At 42.5% G+C, this 24,829-nt stretch overlaps 1 protein-coding gene and 1 pseudogene across 1 annotated transcript in view; both read right to left on the bottom strand.

Annotated features, from left to right (window-relative positions):
- Positions 1-11,770, bottom strand: part of LOC125881955 (NACHT, LRR and PYD domains-containing protein 3-like) — a 42,625-nt pseudogene extending 30,855 nt beyond the window's left edge.
- Positions 11,771-16,727: 4,957 nt separating this feature from the next.
- The window catches only part of palmdb (palmdelphin b), a 28,595-nt gene continuing 20,493 nt past the window's right edge, over positions 16,728-24,829 (bottom strand). Inside the window, exons 2-4 of the mRNA XM_049565509.1 lie at positions 22,287-24,627; positions 22,075-22,166; positions 16,728-21,790 (exon numbers count right to left, since the gene is read on the bottom strand). Coding sequence (XP_049421466.1) covers positions 21,707-21,790; positions 22,075-22,166; positions 22,287-24,537 — 2,427 coding nt within the window. The 5' untranslated portion in view covers positions 24,538-24,627 and the 3' untranslated portion in view covers positions 16,728-21,706. The remainder of the gene's footprint in view (positions 21,791-22,074; positions 22,167-22,286; positions 24,628-24,829) is intronic.

The raw sequence follows: 24,829 nt of genomic DNA, 5'->3' as shown, positions 1-24,829 counted from the left end.
AAGGCCAGTTTATTCTGATATATGAAGGAAGTGTAGGTTGTCTTCACTAACATCCTGATGTTTCACTTAGAGCTGAGGCTTCACTTAGTTCACTTACTGTACAGCTCAGTACAGCTCCACATTGGAAGTCTAAACTGTAAATGTGACACACAAATGTCATTTTCAAATGTTTAAATCCTGTTTTTCAGTTTTAAATTTGGAGTTGACATTTTAAAAACTCAATTTTAATCTCAGTGTAAATGTCATCAGTTCTGATCTGACCTCATAAATATCAGCCTCATGTCTGCAGTTTAGTGTCAAAGAATAAATGATGAAGATAAAACTCCATTAATAATCCAATCAGATGTGTTCAGGTTTTAAATGTGTAGCTCAACATTGCTATGTCCTAATCAATGAACTTTTCCCTAAAATGAGTAGAGTGACTTTGTCATTGTGTTATTGTGGATCATCATAATGTCAGCCTTCTACAGACATCATCCAAATGTCACCACAACATTCATACACCTATTCATGTCAACACTGATTAATAACATGCTGCTGATCATTAGAGGATCAATATCAAATCAGACATGTTGGACTACAAACTCTTCATTCTTTCATTTATTACATGAGCTTCTTCTTCCTGGATTTGGGAGCTCAGTAGGTTTATGTCATTTAAAGGAGAGCTCCACATTTGTTCCAGTGTGTCTTCAAACAACAGCCACATGTCATACACTGCCTGGCCAAAAAAAAGTCACCACCAAAAAAAAAGGTCATACACTCTAATATTTTGTTGGACCGCCTTTAGCTTTGATTACGGCACGCATTCGCTGTGGCATTGTTTCGATAAGCTTCTGCAATGTCACAAGATTTATTTCCATCCAGTGTTGCATTAATTTTTCACCAAGATCTTGCATTGATGATGGTAGAGTCTGACCGCTGCGCAAAGCCTTCTCCAGCACATCCCAAAGATTCTCAATGGGGTTAAGGTCTGGACTCTGTGGTGGCCAATCCATGTGTGAAAATGATGTCTCATGCTCCCTGAACCAGTCTTTCACAATTTGAGCCCGATGAATCCTGGCATTGTCATCTTGGAATATGCCCGTGCCATCAGGGAAGAAAAAATTCATTGATGGAATAACCTGGTCATTCAGTATATTCAGGTAGTCAGCTGACCTCATTCTTTGAGCACATACTGTTGCTGAACCTAGACCTGACCAACTGCAGCAACCCCAGATCATAACACTGCCCCCACAGGCTTGTACAGTAGGCACTAGGCATGATGGGTGCATCACTTCATCTGCCTCTCTTCTTACCCTGATGCGCCCATCACTCTGGAACAGGGTAAATCTGGACTCATCAGACCACATGACCTTCTTCCATTGCTCCAGAGTCCAATCTTTATGCTCCCTAGCAAATTGAAGCCTTTTTTCCGGTTAGCCTCACTGATTAGTGGTTTTCTTAAGGCTACACAGCTGTTCAGTCCCAATCCCTTGAGTTCCCTTCGCATTGTGCGTGTGGAAATGCTCTTACTTTCACTATTAAACATAGCCCTGAGTTCTACTGTTGTTTTTCTTCGATTTGATCTCACCAAACGTTTAAGTGATCACCGATCACAATCACTGAGGATTTTTTTCCAGCCACATTTCTTCCTTGAAGACGATGGGTTCCCACTATCCTTCCAGTTTTTAATAATGCGTTGGACAGTTCTTAACCCAATTTTAGTAGTTTCTGCAATCTCCTTAGATGTTTTCTCTGCTTGATGCATGCCAATGATTTGACCCTTCTCAAACAGACTAACATCTTTTCCACGACCACGGGATGTGTCTTTCGACATGGTTGTTTAGGAAATGAGAAGCAACTCATTGCACCAGTTGGGGTTAAATAACTTGTTGCCAGCTGAAAGATAATCGCCCATGCAGTAATTATCCAATAGGAGGCTCGTACCTATTTGCTTAGTTAAATCCAGGTGGCGACTTTTTTTTTTTTGGCCAGGCAGTGTATGTACATTAACAGAGTTACTGGTGGACACAAGTTAGATGATTCTTAAATAGAGTTTGATTTGTTAGAGAACAGAAACTTCATAAAACTACATACAGTCTGTTGTTGCTCTGAATCACAAACACTATGACTGCTCTCACCTGACATCTTTTTGTCATCATTACAGCAGAGAGTCTTTTTCTTCTGCAGCTTCTTTCTAAAGTCCTCAAACAGACCTTGGATGGTTCTTTGTTGGGACGTTTGGGCCTGTGTTGGGCTGCTGTTTATTACTCTGAGCTCTGCTTTAATGCACACCACACCACAGCAGCTGGAGCAGCCATATCAGCTTCTGACATCATCAACATCACCACACTTCATAACTTCACCTATATTGAGCTTTGCATTCATGTCTTTCTTGTCTTTCTCTAACCTGTCTCTCTCTCTCTCTCTGTTTACACAGAAGCTCAAAGTGTCTGCAGCCTGTTTTTATCTGCTGTCATCAGATCTTCAACAACCTCATTCATATCCCTCACACACTCTACAGCCTCATCAGTACTGACATCATCTTCACTCACTGATGGACCACAAGCTGAAAAACTGTCCTGTCAAACTTTTCATCTCCCAAAATACCAAATATTCAGACATTCAAGCAAAATCCCCAAAATATATGAACCAAAAATATGAAGCTTCAGTCAGAGAGTTGTGTTGAATACATACAAAAAACATCATAAGCTACAGTCAGTGAACTGACCTCAGAGCCTCCAGTCTACAGTGTGGACTCTCCAGTCCAGCAGACAGCAGCTTCACTCCTGAATCCTTCAGCTCCCTGTTGTTACTCAGGTCCAGCTCTGTCAGATGGGAGGGGTTGGACTTCAGAGCTGAGGCCACGACTTCACAGTGAGTCTCTGAGAGTCCACAGCCAGAAAGTCTGTCATGACACATTGATTACAGAATATGTTATTATGAAAGAGGACACTTTATATTGACTTCATGTATTTGATGATGAAACAGTTTGACAGATTGTGTTTTGATGAACATTTGCTCTTCACATCAGTGGTTCAGCTGATCTTATCTCACTGTGTTTGACAGGAAACAATAATTCTCATCACTCTCTCTCAAACCTGCAGACTTTAATCTGTGTGTTGCTTTCATCTTGCAGATGAAGGGAGAGATAGTGGAGTTACATCCAGGCTTCCATAATGTCTGTCAGTGTGATCTGATCCCACGTCTGTCTCCTAGGGTTGGGCGATATGTTAAAAATTTCCAACCGGCCACCGTCAGCCCATCAATCGGTGGTTGCCGATATATTCGGCGTTTGTGTGTGTGTGGCAGAGAAAAAAAAAAAGAGGGGGGATGTTGCATTCATGTGATTTCGGAAAGAATCGAAAAATGACTTTCAGAATGGGATAATTCACATGAACGCCACCTCATGTCAGAAAAGCAACTCGGCAACTCGGATCTCCCGACACCACATGAATGCAGCAAAAAAATGCAGCGTGCTTTGCGAGCCCACTCATGTCCAACATGGCACGGAAATATCTGTGCATACCGGCAACAAGCACGCCATCAGAGAGGGTGTTTAGCACGGCTGGTAACACTGTTAACCATATGCGCATATGAATTCACGTTACGGCCGGGTTCCACCAGCTGCAGACGTAAGCATCACTTCAAGCGTCTTGTTCACCGTTTGCTGAGCCATGATAGTTAAAGCATTTCCCACCTAAGTTATTACATATATTTGAGTAATCTGCAAGTTTACTGTACTGTTTGTCATCTACTCGCTTTCAAATGTCCGCCACAGACATTTACACAATGTCACAAAGTCATCACATATCACCTCTGATAATGGTTTATTCATTTAAAAACACATTGTGCTCGTTTCGCACACTATTTCATGTAGTTTTTATCTGTTGGAGGGTCGCGTAGGGGAGCGTAGCGCGACAAAAATAGAAGAGCCGCGTAAAATAGAGAGTTATTGCGCGACAGACGGGGGTTGTCACGCCGCTCCCGTTGCCGGTGCAGCCACTGTAATTGATTAACAGGGGGGTGAGCTGCTACGGGACTCACGCTGCAGACGTGTCACGCCGCTCCCGTTGCCGGTGGACCCCGGCCGTAACTTTCAGCTCCGCCATCACTGACGTGTTTTGTGAAAGACTTGTTGGAAATCGGTGTGAAGCTGCCAGTTCCAATACGCACACACTTTGAATTGTGCTCTACATAGTTATTATGGACTATATGTACCGAGTTGAATTATGTGGAGACAGACCATTAATTTAGCAAAACAAAATGACAGAAATCGCCCAAAAAAATCTCAGCTGATGGGCGATTGGCAATATGTTCGTCCAGTCACCCAAGCCTAGTCGTCTCCACAAAGTTAGCATGACACCATCTTGATTAGAAAACCATGTTTTAAACTCAGTGAACAATTACAGTTGGAAAGATGATCTCTCTTTGTTAGCTAACTGCTGCTGGCTAATGCTAATGCTAATGCTAATGTTAAACTTTACATAGATGTTGTTGTGTAACTTACGTTACTGATCAGTTCTCTGATCTGATGACTTTCTACACTTGTGCTGCCAAATCACTGTTATAACATTCAACATTATCACATAAGTGTCACTTGTGGCCACAGTGGCTGATTCACTGACATATTCTATTCAAATAACAACAATAATAACAATAATAATGATGAAAATAACAAGTAAACAACACTTTTCAAAAACAAGTTCACAAAGTGCTTTAAAGACAGAAAACAGAATAAACACATTTGAAATAGTTTATAATAATAATCATAATAAAAAGAACATGAATAATTCAAACTAATTAAAGCCAATTAATGAAGATTAGTCTGATGTTATTTAAACAATGTAAAGTCAAACCATTAATCTGAGCTGCATTTCTGCCGTGTGATATCCCCTAACATCCTCCATGTTCACTATGAAATGGCTCCAAAACCATCACCAGAATAATTAAATGCACAAAAGTAATTCTCTAGACCTTCAGAAATCTCCTCTGGAAAATGATACAGATCTTATTTTATACTCTTCAAATAATCAGGTATCACCTGTATGTGTGATGATATCAGACACCTTGCAGAACCTACTCAGGTAATAATAACTTTACTGCATTCACTGATAACTGTAAAACACTGCTATATGTTGTGATGAAACCTCCAACACCACCTCTAAAGACCTTCATTAGTTTTATCAGGTTTGCACGTCGCCTCCATCACCCAAATAGGGATGGGTACCAAAACCCAGTATTAGATGGGCCAGGGCTGGAATTATTAAAGACCGTACTATTGATAAGCTCTGATGTTAACAGGTCTGCTTTTGGTGTTGGAGAAATTCACAAGATATATTTCTTGTTCATTTAGGTCACATAAACGTTATCTTGTACCGTCTTTATCTCACCAACTCTGTTCCTCATTTGCAATAAGATTAAGACGTCTGTCACTGATGCGTTTTTTTCTCTGATGTGGAGAAATGCAGCGTTTTCGACCTCCTACCTCGCAGTTCATCTCCGTTACCCCGTCCACCTCAGGGATGTTACTGTCTATAATAGGAATTTATTCAGGTTTCTGAGGTTTCTACCATTTTTCCCGTTGAAGGTTTTTTTGTGGAGTTTTTCCTTTTCTGCTGTGAGGGTCCGAGGACGGAGGGATGTTGTACGCTGTAAAGTCTCTGAGCCAAACTGTGATTTGTGATATTGGGCTCCATGAATTAAATTTAAAATTGTAATTAGGTTCGAAACAACGCTGTAGCAGAATGTTAATTTATACACTGTACTAACATACATAGAAAATGAAGTAATGTCAGTTCAGTTCTTCTGTTTGTTTTGAGAGACACAAAATAAGAACCGATAAGAGTTGTGTTAAAGTAGCAGATCAATAAGCAGTATGGGTAAGAGTGGTAGTAGTGTTAAAACCTTGATGATAGCCATCCCTACACCCAAAGGAAGAGAAATAAGACAAAACTGACAAATGTAACAACTATTAGAAATAAATAGAATAACTGTAGTTATTAACTGCATTCTAATTAACTGTCAGTAACTTGACAGCTAGAAACACAACCAACTGAAACATCAACATTTGAAACAGTTCAGGAACATCTGTGAAGAACTGAACTACTAATCTACACTGATTTATAATGTTAATCACATCTGGACTTACTGAGCCTTTCTGCAGTTCCTCACAGCTGGAATCAGTCTGCGTCCCCTCCCATGATGTGTTGTACTTCTTCAGGTCCAACTCATCCAGAACCTCCTCTGACATCTGCAGCATGTAGGCCAGAGCTGAGCAGTGGATCACAGAGAGTTCCTTCGCTGATCTGTTCTCTGACTTCAGGAACTCTTGGATCTCCTGATGAACTGAGAGGTCGTTCATCTCCGTCAGACAGTGGAAGATGTTGATGCTTCTGTCAGGAGAGATCTCATCATTGTTCATCTTCTTCAGGTTGTTGATGGCTCTCTGGATGATTTCTGGACTGTTGTCTGTCCGACCCAGCAGACCTCCTAACAGTCTGTGGTTGGACTCCAGAGAGAGGCCATGAAGGAAGCGAACAAACAGGTCCAGGTGACCATTTTCACTCTCCAGGGATTTCTCCATGGCTCTGCTCAGGAACTCATCCAGAGATGGGTAATGGTCTTCACTCTTTCCAAAAAACTTAGAAATCTTCTTGAGGAAAGACTTTGGCTTTGAGTCCCTTTGACTGAAGTCTGTACCCAGGAAGTGCTCCAGTACCTCTGTCTTCCTGTTGGTGTAACAGTGGAACATGTAGACTGCAGCCAGAAACTCCTGAACGCTCAGATGAACAAAGCAGTAGACTGTTTTCTGGAAGATCACACACTCTTCTGAAGATCTCTGTACAAACTCCTGAGTACACCGAGGCCTCTGTGACATCAAGACCACAGCGCTCCAGGTCCTCTTGGTAGAACATGATGTTTCCTTTCTCCAGCTGTTCAAACGCCAGCCTCCCCAGCTTCAGAAGAACGTCCCTGTCAGCCTCCGTCAGCTCCTGTGGACTCGTCTCATGTCCCTCAACATACTTGTGCTTCTTCCTCTTTGCCTGAACCAGCAGGAAGTGTGAGTACAGGTCAGTCAGGGTCTTGGGCAGCTCTCCTCTCTGCTCTGTAGTCAACATGTGATCCAGAACTGTAGCAGTGATCCAGCAGAAGACTGGGATTAGACACATGATGTGGAGGCTCCTGGATGTCTTGATGTGTGAGATGATTCTGCTGGACCGCTCTTCATCACTGACTCTCCTCCTGAAGTACTCGTCCTTCTGGGCGTCAGTGAAGCCTCGTACTTCTGTTACCCTGTCAACACGTGCAGGAGGGATCTGATTGGCTGCTGCAGGTCGGGAAGTTATCCAGACCAGAGCCAACGGAAGCAGATTCCCCTGGATGAGGTTTGTCAACAGCACGTTGACTGATGACTTCTGTGTGACATCAGACACGACCTCATTGTTGTGGAAATCCAATGACAGTCTGCTTTCATCCAGGCCGTCAAAGATGAACAGAACTTTACAGACAGCGAGCTCCTCTGCTGTGACCTTCTGTAATGTTGGATGGAAAACATGGAGCAGCTTGAGAAGACTGTACTGCTCATCTCTGATCAAGTTCAGCTCCTGAACGAAAGCAGAATCACCAGACTGACATCTTGGTTTTCCAAACCCTCGGCCCAGTCCAGAGTGAACTTCAGCACTGAGAAGGTTTTTCCAACGCCAGCGACACCGTTGGTCAGAACCACTCTGATGTGTCCCTGTTGGTCAGGTAAGGCTTTAAAGATGTGCTGACACTTGATTGGAGTGTCATGGAGGGTCTTCTTCTTGGAAGCTGTCTCCAGCTGCCTCACCTCATGTTGGGTATTAACCTCTTCACTCTGTCCCTCTGTGATGTAGAGCTCAGTGTAGATCCTGTTGAGGAGGGTTCCACTTCCTGTTTCATCACTTCCTTCAGTCACACGTTCACATCTCCTCTTCAGACTGATCTTATGTTCATCTAAAACCTCCTGCAGACCAGCGTCCACTGGAAGACAACAACAAGGCCTCATTATAAATAGTCTTAGTTACATATCATTAAAAAAGGAATGAAAATGGAGGCTGAGATTTTTTTAAATGTAACGACTGTTACAACACAAGAAGAATCTTGTTTTCAGACATGAAGACATCAGCAGACAGATGGACAGTCTTACTTTGTACAGTGTTGGTCTGACTGGCTGTCTGCAGTCCAGCTCTTGTTCTGGATCTTTGTCCACACTGGGGACAGGAGGAGTCTCCTGATGAAGCAGACTGGTCCCAGTATGAGGTGATGCACTGTCTGCAGAACCAGTGTCCACAGCTGGTAGAGACTGGATCCTTCAGGACGTCCTGACACAAAGCACAGCAGGACAGCTGCTCCTCCACACAAACATCACTCCTCTTCCTCTCTCTGTGGACACAAAGACATGTCTTTATGATTAAAATGTTCACTGTAGGTTTTTTTATTTTATTGACACAAACTCATCACTGTCTGCAGCTGCTTCACAGAACAAACCTTCCATTAAAGTGCTGATCATGCTCTTTACTGTTTTACAGTCACGTTGAGCAGTTTAGCTTCAGTTAGTTTGGATTGAACTGAGGTAAGAAGTGCTCTGAATAATGAGCGGCAGTCTAAAGGCCCAGACACACCAAACAGACATCAGAGAACTAGCAGCAATGAGACCGCCCTGCTGCATCACATCACGGTGCCGTGTCTCAGCCAAAACGTTGCACATGAACACGCCAATCTGATGACCAACAAGCACATATGTCCTGTGCCTGCATGAGAGGAAATAACTCTCTACACCAGCAGATGATGGACGTCTGTAATCGACATTCAAAACCAGAAACTGGAAGATGATGCTAGCTAGCCAGTTAGCACATGAACAACACAATCAGAGCATATTAACTGTACACCAGTGAACAACAACACAAACCATCAGGAAACGTTTCTGCTAAAGAGAAAAATAACCTGACTTGATGGAACAAGTTGTTTTTTGGTCTCACTCCCTCTGGACTTTAGCTCTTTGTTCACATTCTTCACTTCCGTATTTTTTCTCATGCGCTGAGCTGAACTGTCGATCAGAGTGATGTAATGTGCCAGTAGGCTCCACTGTGGGAGGCAGCAATTCAGGAAAAAAAAAATCACACTAGCGCCAACAAGGACCGACGGTGCGGGACACGCTGCAGCAACAAGGGCCATGAAAGCTCACCAAAGGCCCGTCATTGATTCACAGCTGACCGTCGGCTTGGTGTGTCAGGACCTTAAGACACAAAGTTTGTGACAGTCAAACGTGGCGTGCCGATTCTTGGAGCAGACACCAACTGACCACTGTAGCAGGGCCCATGCTCACAGGTACTTTTGGGGTACCAGAAGCTCAAAACAAGAGTCAATAGCAACAGCAAAAACAGATGTTTGGCATTGGCAGAGAAGATCTGGCAAATTTTTCATGAGCACAACCCACATCCTCAGCTCTGCTGCTCATCCCACAAATGATCCTTACAAATGTGGCTCCATTTAAAAAGGAAATAAACAGGCTTTCCAACGGTTTAAGATTTATTGCCAAGAAGCTTCGTTACAACAAAGAAATAATCTACCAAACGCAAATGTCCTTAGTTTCTGTGCTTGGTTTAGTTTGGTTTTACAACAGACTCACTGAACAGTTTCTGTTTTGTCTCAGCATGAAATGATCCCAGACTTTGGACACTTCTTGCCGTTTGCTCTGGCCCGTCTCTTCTCTTCATCCCTCACCATGTTCCCTCTCTTCTGCCATTCTGCAGTCAGCGTAATCAGATCATGTCTTGTATGATTGTATGTATGATTTTCAGGTTTCTCTTGAGTCGCGTGTCCATGGTGTAAGCGTGTTGTGCCACAGTAAGAGTCATCACAATGCACTGTATATAGTTATATGGATGAGATGAAACTTCAGTACATATCTGAATCTGAATAATTTGTATCAGTGATTTTCAGTTTCAGCCCTAAATGCAACACAAAAAGATTCATAAAATCCTTCTTCCTATGTCGTAGCATTTGAGAGACTTTTGAGAGATTGATTTATTCTTAGATTAATGACAGTAATGCCTCTAAGACTTTTTAAGGATCCACAGGAACCCTGATTAAAGAAAGACTGAAGGAACAAATGTTGGACATTGAAAAAGTGTGTGAACGTGACAGAGTTGATGATGTTGTGACGTTGTTTTGGTGAAGAAACTCTGTGGTGCCAATGAAAGAGTTGTGTTTACTTCAGCTGGAGTTTATAGATGTCTGTTAGGATCAGGGTTCTGCTGTCAGTCAAGCTGAGAGAGGAACAGTAATGCTGTCTTATATATATAATATTATTAAAAGATTGTTTGTTGATGCTATGTGAGAGCAACATTTAACATTGTATTGTTTTAGGTGATTTACAAGAGTGTGTACTGACCTTTACTTTACTGTGTAAGCTGCCTACACAAAGGGGGAAACATGTTGTGTGTTAGTTTCCAGTTTCATCACTAGAGGTCACTGTAGACCACAGGATGTTTGACTGCATGTGATGCACTGAAACTGAAAGAAGAAGCAGAACCTGAGTGAAGTTCATGGCAGCGTCTTTTTTTTGTTGTGAAGAGAGGTAGTGGTGTGCTCAAGGACCGATTGTTATTGTCCAAAAACTCAAGGAAAAAATGTAGGTGCGCTTGAAGAAGAGGGCTCAAAATCTTACCAAAGATGAAAAACAAACTTCAGGCACTCTTGTATGGAGCAGGGAAAGAAAAAGGTAGTTTGATTACTTCATTAAAAAGCCTTTATTTTATTATGGCTTGTACAAAGACACTTAAAAGAAACCGACCGGTTTCGACCTCTTGGGTCTTCATCAGGGTTACAAATGGAGACATGATGTTCAAAATGGGCCTATTTATAGGCTTGACTGGGAGTGTCAGGGTCCTGATTGGTGAGTGGACACAGGTGAAACTCAAGTCAAATTAACACAGGTGATAGAACTCAAGTCAAATTAACAATCAGAACAGTGATACCAGACTCTCCACTTCTGTTGAGAAGAATACAGATGATTAAAATAGGACAAGGGGTCATATCAGTCCCAGAGAAAGAAACAAAAAACAAGATACAAAACAGAACAACCAACAAAAACAGCCAAACCAACCAAACTGATCAATTAGTAAATTTAACACATTTCAAAAAAACACAAATAATCTGACAGCCCTCTAAACTTCTGGCAGTAATATCATTCCAGATTGCAGCATTTAACATTTATAAAAAAGGTCGATAGTCATTCTCCTCATTTAAGCCAGGATAGGTCATGGCATCTAGTTTAAAAATCCAAAAAGTCTCCCTTTGTCTCTGTCTCAGTGGGTGGTTACCACCTCTGATGGACTCCGCCCACAGAGACAGAGACAAAGGGAGACTTTTTGGATTTTTAAACTAGATGCCATGACCTATCCTGGCTTAAATGAGGAGAATGACTATCAACCTTTTTTATAAATGTTAAATGCTGCAATCTGGAATGAAAGTGGTTCTCTGAGAGGGAAACAGTAACACTGGCTGAGAGCTCAGGACATTTACAGGAAACATGTTTACACAAGTTACATGCAAAACTGAGAGAACAGGAAGTAAAACACACATACACACACACACACACACACACACCACTGTCACATGTCTGTCCTCTACAGTCCACAGAGACAAAGCTGACTCACACACTTTGACAGTAACATCATATAAATGTTGGATCAACACTCACCCTGCCTCAGCCTTCACGTTTCCTCCTTCTGCTCCGTCCACTCAACATGGAGTCTGAGCCGTCTGAACATGTCAGTGTCAGGGTTCCTCCCTGTCCTCATGTACCTGGATCACATGTTCAGTGTAGCCCCACCCCTCTGCATTTACAGGAAACCAGCTGAGTTTATCAATGTGTGTGTGGTGGTGCTCACACAGATCAGGCCACGCCCCTGTTATGGTGCAAACGTTGTGGGAGGTTTGCAGAACCGAAATAGTCCAGGAACTTAGTTAAAGTTAAGCTCAGTGTGAACAAATTGCTGACGGTGGTAATTACCTAAAATTAAAAGATGTTGATTTAAATGTTGTGGTGGGGCTTTAAGAACACGGAGACAGCGAACGGGCGCAGAGTCCGTGTTGGAGGGTGTAGGTAGTGAGATTGAAAATAGAACAGGTAGATGGTCGGATAAGAGTGTGTGGCAGATTTCAGTTATATGTACATTCAGTCCATATGACAGTACAAGGTCCAGAATATGGCCTTTATCGTGCGGCGGCTCCGAAACAGACTGCATGAGATTAAGAGATTCAAAAAGTCTCTGACCAGCGGTCTGGTCTCACAGCGGACATGCACATTAAAATCACCGACAATTAAAACGTGGTCATACTCAAGAATAATACCCGACACAAAGTTTGCAAAGTCCCGTATAAGGTCTTTGTTAAATTTCGGTGGGCGATAGAGCACTGCACAGAGAACAGTCACGGGGACTTTTACCTCAAAAAGTTGGAGCTCAAAGCTGGAGCCATTGACAGCTGGAGACTGCTGGACGTGAAAGGTGGATTTGAACATGGATGCCAGTCCTCCACCTTTGTCGGTGGTGCGAGGGGAGCTGAGGAAACTACATCCAGGGGGAAGGAGCTCTGAAAAAGGGGTAAGTTCACCCTCACGGAGCCAGGTCTCCGTTAGGAACATAAAATCCAGTTTGCGTGAGGCAAAAAAGTCATTCAGTAAAAAGGTCTTATTGCTGACAGATCTCACATTCAATAAAGCCAACTGGAGATTGAAAGTGTCCGAAGGTGAAGCACGCTTCAGTGTGCGGAGGTTCCGATGGTCCACGCCGCGTCTCCCGGTCCGAGCACGCCAGCTGGTAGGAGGCAGCAACAGCTGATCGGGGTCCGCCGAACAGCTGACGCTGTCAGAGCCGCTAGCGTCAGGGAGCACCGGCCAGATCCATCGGGCTCTAATCCTCCACGATTGCAGGGCAGGGGAAACATCTAGAAAATACCGATTAATGCCATAATCCGACACACGAACAGACCTTAGGTGAGCCTCCAGCCTGACCTGGAGGCCTCCTCGTTTACCCCATCTTCTCCGGCGTCTCTGACGGGCAGGGTGGAGTGGAGGACGCCTCAGGAACGCAGGGATTTCCTCGAGGCGTGGAGAAAAGTTCACCAATGGATCATATTTGAGCTGATCGGAGAAGCTTCTAATCTCAAGTAGAGTCTGGCGATCATAGGTGAGGAGAGACGACACCTCTTGACAGAACAGGTAAGTCACTAAACATGCAGCAAACACAAAGCAGAGCGACAGACGGCCAGCCGAGCACCCTGGCGCCATCTTGCCTTATACGTGATTTATTACCTTTTTCCCAACAGCCAATTATTTCCCCCAAGGAAAACTTGAGTTTTATGTGAGACAGTGTCTCCTGTCCTCTGTCAGATAATGTCCTGTTATAGTCACATATGAATCCACTGAGCTTGAAGTCCAGGCCTCACAGGTTAACTCCACCCTTCCTGCTGTGCTCAAAGGTTCCTCAGCTTTATGCTTCACTTCTCTGCAGAGCTTGGGTACGGCTTTGTTTTGATGAACTTGCTGCCAGAAGCCACTGACTGAGACCTCTGCTGACCTCAGCAGAGAACAAACATCAGCACCATCTAGTGGAGCGAAAAGCAACCGATTTTATTTTTTGGCACCAAAAGTTGAATTAAAATGTGTATTTGCAGAAATCAATAATGTAAATTAAAAAGATCAATACTTGGCGTTTGTGTATCGATAGACTATCGGCATGTAAACTATTGTAACACTGTGCTGTATGTCTTTTTCCCTCAGCCCTAATCACTGGTGCAGGAATATGCACTTCTGCTGTGTTTGTTGAACGCACCCCTGCCATTGGTGCCGTTCTGTTTCCAAAAACTATGATGATGAACATTTGTCAACATCCTTGTTTCCATGATGAAGATGAGATGTTGACGAGCTAAAATTAATTCACTGATGATAAAAACAAAGACAAAATGTATGTTTTGTCTTTGCTGGCACACGGGACGAGACTGATTATTTTCTTTAATGCAACATATCAGAAAAATGTTTCAAACTAGGAGGCCAAGATCAGCTGTGTTTGCAAGTCTAATGCTGTATGAGACTGTGAAATCTGCCTCATCTATAATAAGTTATTTACACTCTTTGAAATAACTGAAACTAATAAGCACCTTTGTCTTAAGACTGAATCTAAAATATTTGCCAAACTGACCACGGCCCCAGCACACTCTTCAGTATAGACTGTTATGTTGTCTTGTGTTAGCTGTGGATTAGTTATTAATGGCTGGACCTAACAGTTGCTATTACGTGTTTGTTTCAATTAGCGCTGAAAGCTGCTGCAGCCTGCAGTGAGAAATCAGTTGTTCTGTTCCAACGCATTAAGACTGAAGCCAAAACTGATTACAGCATGCATTTGTGTGTGTGTGTGTGTCTCAGAGGTAGGTGTATTTATGTGGGTGTGTGAATGCTAAATAGCTTGGAAATGTCAACTCTCTTTTAATGACAGATCTAATATGAACCCTGCCATCATTTAAAAGGGACAGTCGAGGGAGAACTGTGTTCTGTCACTGCGCAGTGAGAAACAGCGTTCTGTACTGTGATGCTCCTGATTATTTGAACTAAAACTAAATGTGCTGTGTGGTATGTTTATATTCTCAACGCGTCAAACATATGTGATTAAATATTGCATATGTATCCACAGCAAACAACAACAGTGACAATGAAGAGAACTTTAATGTGCTCAGTGCGACAGGCAGCAGCATGGAGAGGTGAGACTTTTTATTGCTTAATTCAGGGTTGATTTAATGCTCTTCCTCTTTTATTAATTCTTTAAAGTAATTTTTTTTCCAGGAATCCAAAGAAGTGTTTGTGGTCTTCCTGAAAAGCTATACCAAATGTATATCTATCACAGATTACATATGATAATATCCTGAAATACAGAGACTTTTTTCAGTGTTGGTATTACTTGATCCAAATAGTTAATTTCAATAATAATTATTGAGTTAGCCCCGATGTATCATTCTATAATGCGTGGCAATATTCAAATGCGTAGCCAAGCTAATCTAAGTTTAGCAGTTGATGATTCTGGTTTCAGATTATTTTGCAGTTTTGTTCATCATTCCAATCAGAAATGAAACATTAAAGAATTAGGGCTGCTTCACATAGATTGACCACGTCAGTGAGTAGAAAAACATGGGACACACACACACACACACACACACACACACACACACACACACACACACACACACACACAGAGTTTTCCTCATTATATAGTAAGATGGAACTGTTGATAGGAGCAGTGTTCTCTGCGGGTTCTGCACGAAGGAGTTGTTGTACCATTGCAGAACTTCAGGCCTGAAATATCACATCAACACAAAGCATTTAGTAGCGAGGTCCAAACTAGCACAGCCTCTGATGCTAACACTAGCAGCCAGCCTCATCAAGCCTCACTGGACCAGGTGTTCAAACTGAGTCAGTCTACCTGTGACTCAAAATCTCAACATATGAGTCAAATATTCAGCAGGAAAAAAAGGTGAAAAGTCATGTTATTATCCAAGGTGTTGTTGACATTCATCACAGTTTCAAGCATGTCATTTAACATGTCTAAAGGACAAAGTTTTCAATAATAAATGAATGATTAACTTATTTTGAAAGAAACAGAAATGTTCTCGGTCCCAAGGAATTATTAAGAATTGTTTTTTACATAAGCAGCAGACCTAAATTTTTACTTGTACACAAAGTTGTTAAAATTTTTTGTTAAAGTTAGTGAGCACGTCCATCAACTGCCACTTTATTAGGTACACCTTGCTGGTACCAGGTTGGACCCCCTTTTTAATTCTTGGTGTCACAGATTCAACAAGGTGCTGGAAACATTCCTCAGAGATGTTGGTCCATATTGACATGATGACATCACACAGTTGCTGCAGGTTAGGAGGCCATCTGAATGTGGCAGCAGGATTCCAGACTCATCAGACCAGGCAATGTTTTTCCAATCTTCTATTGTCCAGTTTTGGTGAGAAAACCCGTGTGAATTGTAGCCTCAGTTTCCTGTTGTTAGCTGACAGGAGTGGCACCTGGTGTGGTCTTCTGCTGCTGTAGCCCATCTGCTTCAAGGTTGGACAAGGTGTTGTTGCTTCAGAGATGCTCTTCTGCACACCTTGGTTGGAACCAGTGCTTATTTGACTTCCTGTTGCCTTTCTATCATCTTGAACCAGTCTGGCCATTCTCCTCTGACCTCTGGCATCAACAAGGCATTTTGGCTCACTGGATATTTTCTCTTTTTGGGACCATCCTCTGTAAACCCTAGAGATGGTTGTGCTGAAAATCCCAGTAAATACTCAGACCAGCCCGTCTGGCACCAACAACCATGCCACGTTCAAAGTCACTTCAATCACCTTTCTTCATCATTCTGGTGCTGCGTTTGAACTTCAGCAGCTCGTCTTCACCATGTCTACATGACTCAGTGTTAATGAGCTGCTGACACCTGATTGGCTGATTAGATACGTGTGTTAACGAGAAGCTGAACAGGTGTACCTAATAAAGTGGCTGATGGGTGTATCTACTCCCCAGAAGATGAGCCATTTCCATTTAGGATAACTCTGCCACGTTCATGCCACCCTCAGGCTAAAATATTTCAGCATGTAATCTCATCATGAGCAGAACACGCTGATGTACCTAAACAAATAACGCTGGCCAACATTCTTCATATATATCTTTTATTGTTGCACTAATCTCTTCAATACTTGCACGAGGAATACAAAGTAAAAAGCCCCCGCACAAAGTCAGAAATAGCCCAATAAACCCAGGAAACCATGGGAGGGACTTCTTCACAGAATGTTTAAACATCAGCAAGCAATCCTTGAGATCTGTAAGCTATAATTTAACAATGAAGCATACAAACATAACATGTAAAACAATGCTGTTTAAGGTCAGTTGAATCAAAGGTCAAGAAAGTACCAAGCTCTTAGAAGCTGCTTTTCAGAGTAGCTGGAAATATCAAGGCTTTGTAAATAATGATCGTCATTTCTTTATTAAAACCATCAAATAGCAGTACAGGAAGCCACAAAGAAAAGTGCTTAAACATGAATTCTGCCCCATGATTGCCCCGTTACGTACAATTTGAAAAAAAAAAAAATTGTTGGAAGATAAAGTCAGAATTTGATTGGACATTAAGGTTTGTGTGAATGTATTGTGGCTTCACAGTAAGCAAACATTCATTTCATGGTTTTATTGCATAAAAAATACAATATTATCATTTATGGAGTTTCATTTCATCCAAACAATGGATGTCCGCTTTTCATATAGTGTCGTTGGTCCTGTAGGTTTGACCTCTGCGACGGCACAGAAACACCTGCACTTATTGGATTGTCCTACTGTCGCTCATTCAGCATAACGTGACGCTAGTTCAGGGTTAACTTTTGTGTGCTGAAGTATCTCAGTCACTCAGGGAGTGACCAAATGAAAAATAAAATGCATATTTATATTCACTCTCAATAAAATGTTCCCTATGTGAATTATTTAATGTTCTGTGGATGATTGTTCCAGTGAAAGGCATGAATATATTATAGTTTGTATACTGTGCTGTTTTATCCCGTCCAGCTCACCTCAAATATTATTTTGCAGCAAAAAAGCATAGTACGAAAATACAATTAATATACACTTAGCAATGTAGCATTTGCTTTATCAAGACGTACAATAACATCAAAATATGTTTTCAAATCTGAATTACATTTATGTCAAGAAAAGCTTAGCAAAGAGTAGACTCAATGATACATTTGTCTAACATTCAGGCATCTCAGCAAAAAACGACTTGGAATTTACTGTCAGCAAATTATCATCTTGTACATAAAGGAAAGGTTCAGATATTTTTCATCTATTTTAATAAAATAGTCAAATGTCATATGTGTATTAAAAGACTTGACTGTAATCGTTCCTCCCATCTATAATGGCCTAAAACCATCTTTTCATAGTGGGACCACACTGTAACAGAGTCCTAATCTGAGGTCAGTCTCCTCTGGTCTGTGGCTGCAGCACAGGAATACTTCAGCAGCTGCAGGCAGATTTGCTGTTGGTGTTGTGTCCAAGTGTGCCTCCACCTTATTAGTTCTGTTCCCCTTAAAGCAGCACTAATCATCTCTTTATATTTGAAATGGATCCAGTGACTGGGTGATATTTAAAGCGTTGCTCGCCGTGGTAAATCCACAGAGAAACGTCACCAGCTCTGCGGTTCACTTCAGCTGTACTGAATTTTTTTCATCTTTGAGCTTGTTGTTTTTTATTTTCTCTGGCCTGCTACTCATTAACCTCAGCGGGCAGCTGTTTTCAGTCAGAGGGCTTTGATAAACCCACTCTAAACTGCCTCCCAATCACCGAACACGCGACAGATAAAGTTAAATACCAGCTAACACCAGTCAAGTGTGTTTCTAATGATTCAGTGGAGACCAAACCAAAGCTAAAAAGAATGAATGTTGGACTTCTGGGGCCGTATTCACAAAGTCCTCGTACTAAGAGTCACGCCTTGTGACACAATTCTAAGAAAATTCTTAGAATTTGACATTTTCTTAGAATTTCCCCTTAAAGTTAAGACTAGGTCCTTCCTTGTGAAGATAAAAGTTATTTACAAAGTGTCTTGGCTCTTAAAGGGTTCCTAAGGTGAAAAGGTGTTAGGAGTAGTGAGGAGCACTTTAAGAGGCTTAACAGTTTCTCAATCAGAGGAGAAAATGACAGAAAGACGAAGAGGTTGGAGAAACATTCTCCAAACACTGGATGACAGTGAGTTAATAAATCATGCAGGGAGAATATTTGTGCAGCGCAGCAGTGATGAGTTGAGTCTGTCTCAACCTTCCATCAGCAGTGATCACACTGACACTGTCACAGTCAGCAGTTCATCTCATGTCCACTGAGTGTCCTCACCTTACAGGCTCACAAAGGGGCGTGTCTGTGACAACCAATCGCATCTGTTAAAGAATGCATCACACCTAGCAATGGGGTCGACCACATCTCCTCACTGAGGTTAAAGTTTCTGTCCCTTCCTCGCTCAGAGTCGCTCTGAGAACTTTCCTAAATCACTCCTAAGCGAGGACACCTCACTAAAAGTCTTTAGGCTGAGTTAGGAGCTCTGTGAGAGGGTTCTCAGGATGTTTGTGAATACGACCCCTGGTGGACGCAAACACAACTTCAAATCGATGATACTGTTGCTCTGCTCTACAGCGTGGTTAATGTGGTTATGTTCACAAAAAACACTTTATTATGGTTAGGAAAAGATCATGTTCTAGCTTATAATAACCGGTTTTGGTGCCACAATCACCGCTGGAAATGTCATGGTGTGTGCCTAAAAAAGCACTGAGTTGTGGTGCCACCAACGCCGCAGCAATGTGCCGCCAATTAACATCCACTTTTGTTATTTGTTGGTGTCAAATAGTGGTCCGATGCTTGGCAGCAGTCTCGTGCGAGTAGCTATCGCTAGTGATGGCCAAATGAAGCCTCATGAAGCATTTTCTTTATTTTCTGAGCCCACTAGATGGCGCTCATGGTTTAAAGAGAGAGGCTCAAAGAATGGCAATTCCATGTGCTTTCAACCTTTTGTTGAGCAAAAATTGCCATCTAGTGGGGTCATGAAATAAAGAAAATGCTTCATGAGGCTTCATTTGGCCATCACTAGCTATAGCTGCAGCTGGGGCAGCTTTATGACCCACGCACCTTAACCACCACATCAGTCCATGAGAAGCCCCGTTCACTCCTCGGCCCAGAAGCTGAAGCCATAATGAAAATGCTAAGTTAGCAATTAGCTAGCTATAGAGTGTAAGGTTAAGAGAGAGGTGGTTAAGGTTAGGGTAATGGGAAGGTAACTTCACGTTACATATAAAGTCACCACATCTTCATTACAATGGATTATAAAGCAGATTATTACTACATTTAGCCTCATATTTGTTCACTTCAGTGTCAGGTTGTAGCAGGGTTCAGATGATTGTTGTGATGGTGGATTTGTCATGTATTAGTGGTGGGCATGATTTGTCAGGGCGTGTCGTGGACGCTACAAACAGAACGTGTCTGCGGTTACACAGTCTCGGATCATGGTTTTCACGAATCACCATCCCTACCTCTTCCGGATAGTGGGGCGGCACTGCTATAACATCGTTCATAATTGTGATAAAAGCACCAAATTTGTCAGATGTGTTGACAAATATGTTTAGAACAAATCAGAAACTTGCCCCCCAGTGGCCAGAGCAGGCAATTGAATCCTACCTGTTGGATCCACTCCAAAATGTAATGGCTTCTAAGTTGGACCATGCTACATGCCTCCACCAAGTTTTGTGAAAATCGGTCGGACAGTTTCCACGTAATCCTCATCCAAAAAATGAATGGAAGTGAATAGGCGGCCCGTGGACACGCCCCTTGAGTTGGATCAACACCAAATGTGTTTGAACATATGATATCTAACTAGTGTAGCCTTAATAATAGAGCTGACAGAATGATTTCACATTGCTGCAGATGCATGGTCCAACTTAGAAACCATTACATTTTGGAGTGGATCCAATTAATGGGGCGGGTTCATGGACAGGTTGGATTCAATTGCCTGCTCTGGCCACCAGGAGGCGAGTTTCTGATGCCCCAATATCCAGATTTGTTCTAAATATATTTGTCAACACATCTGACAAATTTGGTGCTAGGATGAACTCAGCCCATCTGCATGTAATCTGAGAAGCATCTGTTTAGAAAGGTTGATTTGATGCATTTGAAATGTACAAATCTGGTTTGTAGAAATTTCTCTCCTCTGGTGACCAGGCTGGTGTCTGCTGGATGTGTGAATAGGTAACCATTTACTGCGTAAGGTGATAAAGTGTTAATGTTTTGTTACTAGGTTGTTTCTGCTGAAAAAATCAATTCATGCAGCTTTAATATCGGCACAATCTTAGCCCTGACACAAGACCAACACTCAAAACACGACCAGCAGCATTACACTAGAGACAGTGATTTTTTCTGACTCACTGCTGAAGCCTACATATGACATTTGAGTAATGTATTAAGATAGGCCTGTCCTTTCCTAGTATCGTCATAAAAAAGGCCAAATGCTGTTTTCTTTCTCTGGCATTTTTTGAGTTTCAGTGATTGTGGATAAGATCTTTTAAACAGTTCCTCAGTAGGCAAGTAATAATCCACACAGAGGCATGAAGTTATAGAAAATTATTGCATGACACAAAAGCTGATAACCTGGGTTTGCCTCTCTTTTATACCATCACCACCTGCCACACGTGCAAAATATCAGTATTGTTTATTCATAATGAATTTAAATGGAAACTGTGTGTTGGCACCGTCCGTGTCAATATTGTAATAAACCTTACTTTACTACTCCAGCAAGTTGTTAAAGCTGTAACCTAGTAAGAGCTGAAACCAGCAGCCTTCCAGCTATGAGTGTCAATTAAAAAAATGATGAGGTCATTTCAGTGCTGCGTGGGCATCTAAAGATGTTACTAATGTCCACGGTTCAGTCTAATTCTGTGTGTCTGAGTTCTCTATTGACGTATTCCAAAGTAATGTGGCCACAAACATTCTTATTGTCTTAGTTTTGCCCAAAGCATCACAGAAGCAGAGAGTTTAGGTTATGTCACAAGATGAAACAAACAATCGCAACACTGCATTTCACTTGAATGGGTATAACACTGACAATCAATGCCCTTAAATGGCAAACTTTTGACTTGATCCTCTTTAGTCGTTTTTTGTAAACTCGCCCGCCTCCCAGCGCAGAGCCATGGCACTCTTGCGTCTTCCTCCTGTGTAGACCTCTGGAAACTGAGAAAGACAGCTGATTGTTTACCTGCTTTCAAAGCACTTCCTCCACCTCCACCTGCTTTACTTTCACCTCCTCTCTCAGGTTATTAGACTGAAGATGGGATAAGTAAATCAATGTCAGTGTTATGATAATATAATATATGATAAAATAAATTTAACATCGGAATGAATGTTGTTTTTATTAGGCGTAATACAAAAATAAGCCATTTTAAATGATCTTTTTTTGATGATTGTATCTGCAAACTAAGATTTTTACAAAAGGAAATATTTGAGCGAGAGCTTACTCTGTGATCACAGGATAGAGCGGAGCGATCCATCCTGTAGGCTGTTTTCATTGGTGATGATGGAGAGGACTTGCACTTCACTGGTACATCAACTAATAAAGACCAAAGATCACCGTTAGCTTAAACACAAAGAGGAAGAATGAGAAAGAAAGTACATGTACAGAGTGTTGTAAATAACGTATTGTTCTGTGGTCATTACTTTGCTGACGTACCTGAATTGTCAAACGCCAAAGTGTCCATGTGATTTGACAGTATCCTGTCTGTATTGAACCTGTCTTTGCCATATAGATTTGCCCTCTCCTTCCTCAGCTCATCCTCCCTCTGCTTCACCATCTTTATTTCTTCATCCACCAGTGACATTGTGCTCCTTGAACGCAGCTTGAAAAAGGGGTTGTTCAGGAACATTTTTTCCTGGGGCTGCTCACTGGCTTTATTGAGTGAGAACTCGGAGGTACTGCGAATAATCAGATTGGATGTCTCTAGGATGATGAGGTTGGAGCTGCTGTCCTCAGAGCACCACTCTCGGGACTGAGCTGCCACACTGTCTTTGTCACGTCTGGGGCTGGAGGTGAAATCATTGCTAGGGTCGAGAATGATGACATTGTTTGCTGATAATTCATGTTTCAGTGGTTCCTTAGTGGGTGAGGAGGTGATGATGAATGATGGTGTCAGTGGAGTGCTTATGGATCGAGGCATACTTCGTGATGGAACACAATCAGTTGATTTGCCCATCCTGGAGAGGCCCCTCTCTCTCTTGAAGTTTTCCTCCCTCTCCATTGACATGCGAATCTCCCTCTCTACTGGTGTTTCCGGGTCATCGTAAGGAGACCTGTAACTGGAATCATCCAGGCCAGAATCCTCTGAGCAGGGGCTGAATTGGGTGTGAGGATAATCGCCAACTAGATTCAAGTTCTCCAGATCGTGTGCTTTCTTGTGAGTCCTTTCAATGTTGCGGACAGGCGTGTACATGAAGCTGTGGCTGCCATGGAAACTGGGCTGTTTGGTTGTAGGTAAGACAATCTTGTTCATGGTTTGCTCTTCCATTTCCCGCCACTGTTTACGAGCCAATTGGAAGTCCACATGCTCTGTGCTAACATTCTCGCTCATGGTCTCTTGTATCACACAGAAGTCTTTGGGTAGCTTCTTGTTAGAATCTGCACTGATGTGCTTTTGGTGGTTGGCTTGGTTATGATTGGCATCTCTGCCATTTTCACTGTCATCTTCAGAGATTTTGGACAAACCTTGAAGGCCTAAAGGGTTGTATTTAACCTCTTGTGGAGGGGTAGGAAAGGAAACGATGTCCTCAGGTTGTTCTAGAACTTCTTCCACTTGTGGAACCTCAAAACGGACCTCTTCAAAGTTGTTGTTGCCTTGTTCCTCAAAGTCTGTCACCTCAACTTTCTGCACAAAGAGCTCTTGGGCACTAAGCTGAAGACTGTCCAAATATGAGTCATCATCTTCTTTATTTATAGAAGAAGAGAATATTGTTCTCCATTTTTCATCTGTCTCACTGTCTGAGGAAGCTGCTGCAATCTCAACTCTTAGGCATTCATCCATTTCATCAGGCTCAAGGTCATGGCAGGATTCATTGGAAACATCTGACGTTGCGTCTTCTCTAATACGCTGCTCCAACATAGACTCCTCTGTAATAGGAGGTTCGAACAGGATGTCATGGGCCTCTGGGTCCTCTTCTGTGTCTATTGTCACATTTTGATAATCATCATCTTTGAGATTCAGCTCATTATCCTCAGCCTCAGGCTCCGGCTCAGGGTATAACTCTAGCTCAGGGTATTGCTCCGGCTCAGGGTACTGGTCTGGTTCAAGGTCTTGTTCTGGCTCAGGGTAGTGCCCTAGCCCAAGGTCTTCGACTTGCTCAGGGTACTGCCCCAGATCAGGGTATTGCTCTGGCTCAGGGTCTTGCTCTGGGTCAGGACACTGCTCTGGTTCAGGGTACTGCCCCAGACCAGGGTACTGCTCTGGTTCAGGGTCTTGTTCTTGGTCAGGACACTGCTCTGGTTCAGGGTCTTGTTCTGGGTCAGGACACTGCTCTGGTTCAGGGACTTGTTTTGGCTCAGAATCAGACGTGTCCTGCCTCTTACGGTGAGCGTCATTCTCATAAACACTGTCAGCACTGGAGGGTGTGTCGGACACAGATGAGGCGATTGACTCATTCCTGTTGAGCTCTTCATGCCCTGATTCTAATATCAAAGCCTCCTTTTGATCTTGACAAGGCATTTCAGTGCAAACACTGGTCTCAGAGCAGTCAGGCCTGTCAGTCTCAATTGTGCCACTTGGCAGGTCAGTTAATAATTTGTCAGTTTCCCCCTGGAAATCTGATGAGTCCATCTCTAAACAAACTTGCTCATCATCTGCACTGAAATCCTTTCCCTGATCAAGTGAATCAGCCACAGCAACCTCTACTACACAGTCCATCGCTAGCTCTGATTGCTCAGTGGTTTCCATGGTTACGGAGAAGGAGTTGTTATTCTCAGTTGTGCTGCAACCTTCGTTCAGGTCTTTTCCATCTGCCTCTCTATCCACCAAGGTAGCTTTCTGAAAAGAAAAAAAAGAGAGAATAAAGAAAACAGACGTTCATCTTCTGGGAGGGAGAGAGAGAACTGTACCTTAGGAAAATGCAGAGCTGAGCTGGGAATCAATAGCAGCATTTTCACAGCAGCCCTCACCCTGACATTATTTGCAGTTTCTTAAACCTTGTCTTCTTCCAGTGTCTCCTGGATATTAAAATGTCAGTAAT

Source organism: Epinephelus fuscoguttatus, linkage group LG21 (assembly GCF_011397635.1).
Source record: "Epinephelus fuscoguttatus linkage group LG21, E.fuscoguttatus.final_Chr_v1".
Taxonomy (NCBI): domain Eukaryota; kingdom Metazoa; phylum Chordata; class Actinopteri; order Perciformes; family Serranidae; genus Epinephelus; species Epinephelus fuscoguttatus.
This window is presented reverse-complemented; position numbering and strand designations above follow the sequence as displayed.